The sequence below is a fragment of the Penaeus monodon genome, chromosome 15, assembly GCF_015228065.2.
Source record: "Penaeus monodon isolate SGIC_2016 chromosome 15, NSTDA_Pmon_1, whole genome shotgun sequence".
Taxonomy (NCBI): domain Eukaryota; kingdom Metazoa; phylum Arthropoda; class Malacostraca; order Decapoda; family Penaeidae; genus Penaeus; species Penaeus monodon.
Genome location: NC_051400.1, coordinates 37,158,996 through 37,159,341, shown reverse-complemented (window position 1 = coordinate 37,159,341; position 346 = coordinate 37,158,996). Strand labels below are relative to the sequence as shown.

General features: G+C 33.2%; 2 protein-coding genes across 2 annotated transcripts in view; one reads left to right on the top strand and one right to left on the bottom strand.

Annotated features, from left to right (window-relative positions):
- The window catches only part of LOC119582009 (bromodomain-containing protein 3-like), a gene marked incomplete at its 5' end in the record, with an annotated part of 61,922 nt that overhangs the window by 2,701 nt on the left and 58,875 nt on the right, over positions 1-346 (top strand).
- LOC119582012 (WD repeat-containing protein 5) overlaps positions 1-346 on the bottom strand; it is a gene marked incomplete in the record, with an annotated part of 11,975 nt that overhangs the window by 190 nt on the left and 11,439 nt on the right. Inside the window, 2 exon segments of the mRNA XM_037930205.1 lie at positions 1-136; positions 246-333. Of these exon segments, the coding sequence (XP_037786133.1) occupies positions 36-136; positions 246-333 (189 nt within the window).

Genomic DNA, 346 nt, shown 5'->3' with positions numbered 1-346 from the left:
ATGAGGGAGAAAAAAGGGGTTTCTAGAATGTTCTTTTAAGTGTCACTCTTCCACAGTTTGATTGTTTTGTCATTTTCTAATGCTCCGGAAGCAATGATGTTCTGTGTCGGATGGCAGGCTGTACATAGTACAACATCTGGAATATCAGATCAATTAATTAATATAAAATAGAAGATCAGTTTATATAAGCAATTTGATAAAGATGATACCTAACAAAAATTAGTAGGAAAAAAATTGTGTCATACCTGAATGGCCTTCTAATTTCTGAACAATTTCTTTGGTTTGTAAATTCCAAATATAGATAAGGTTATCTTCTGATCCAGAGACAATCCACTGAAAGGGAGAG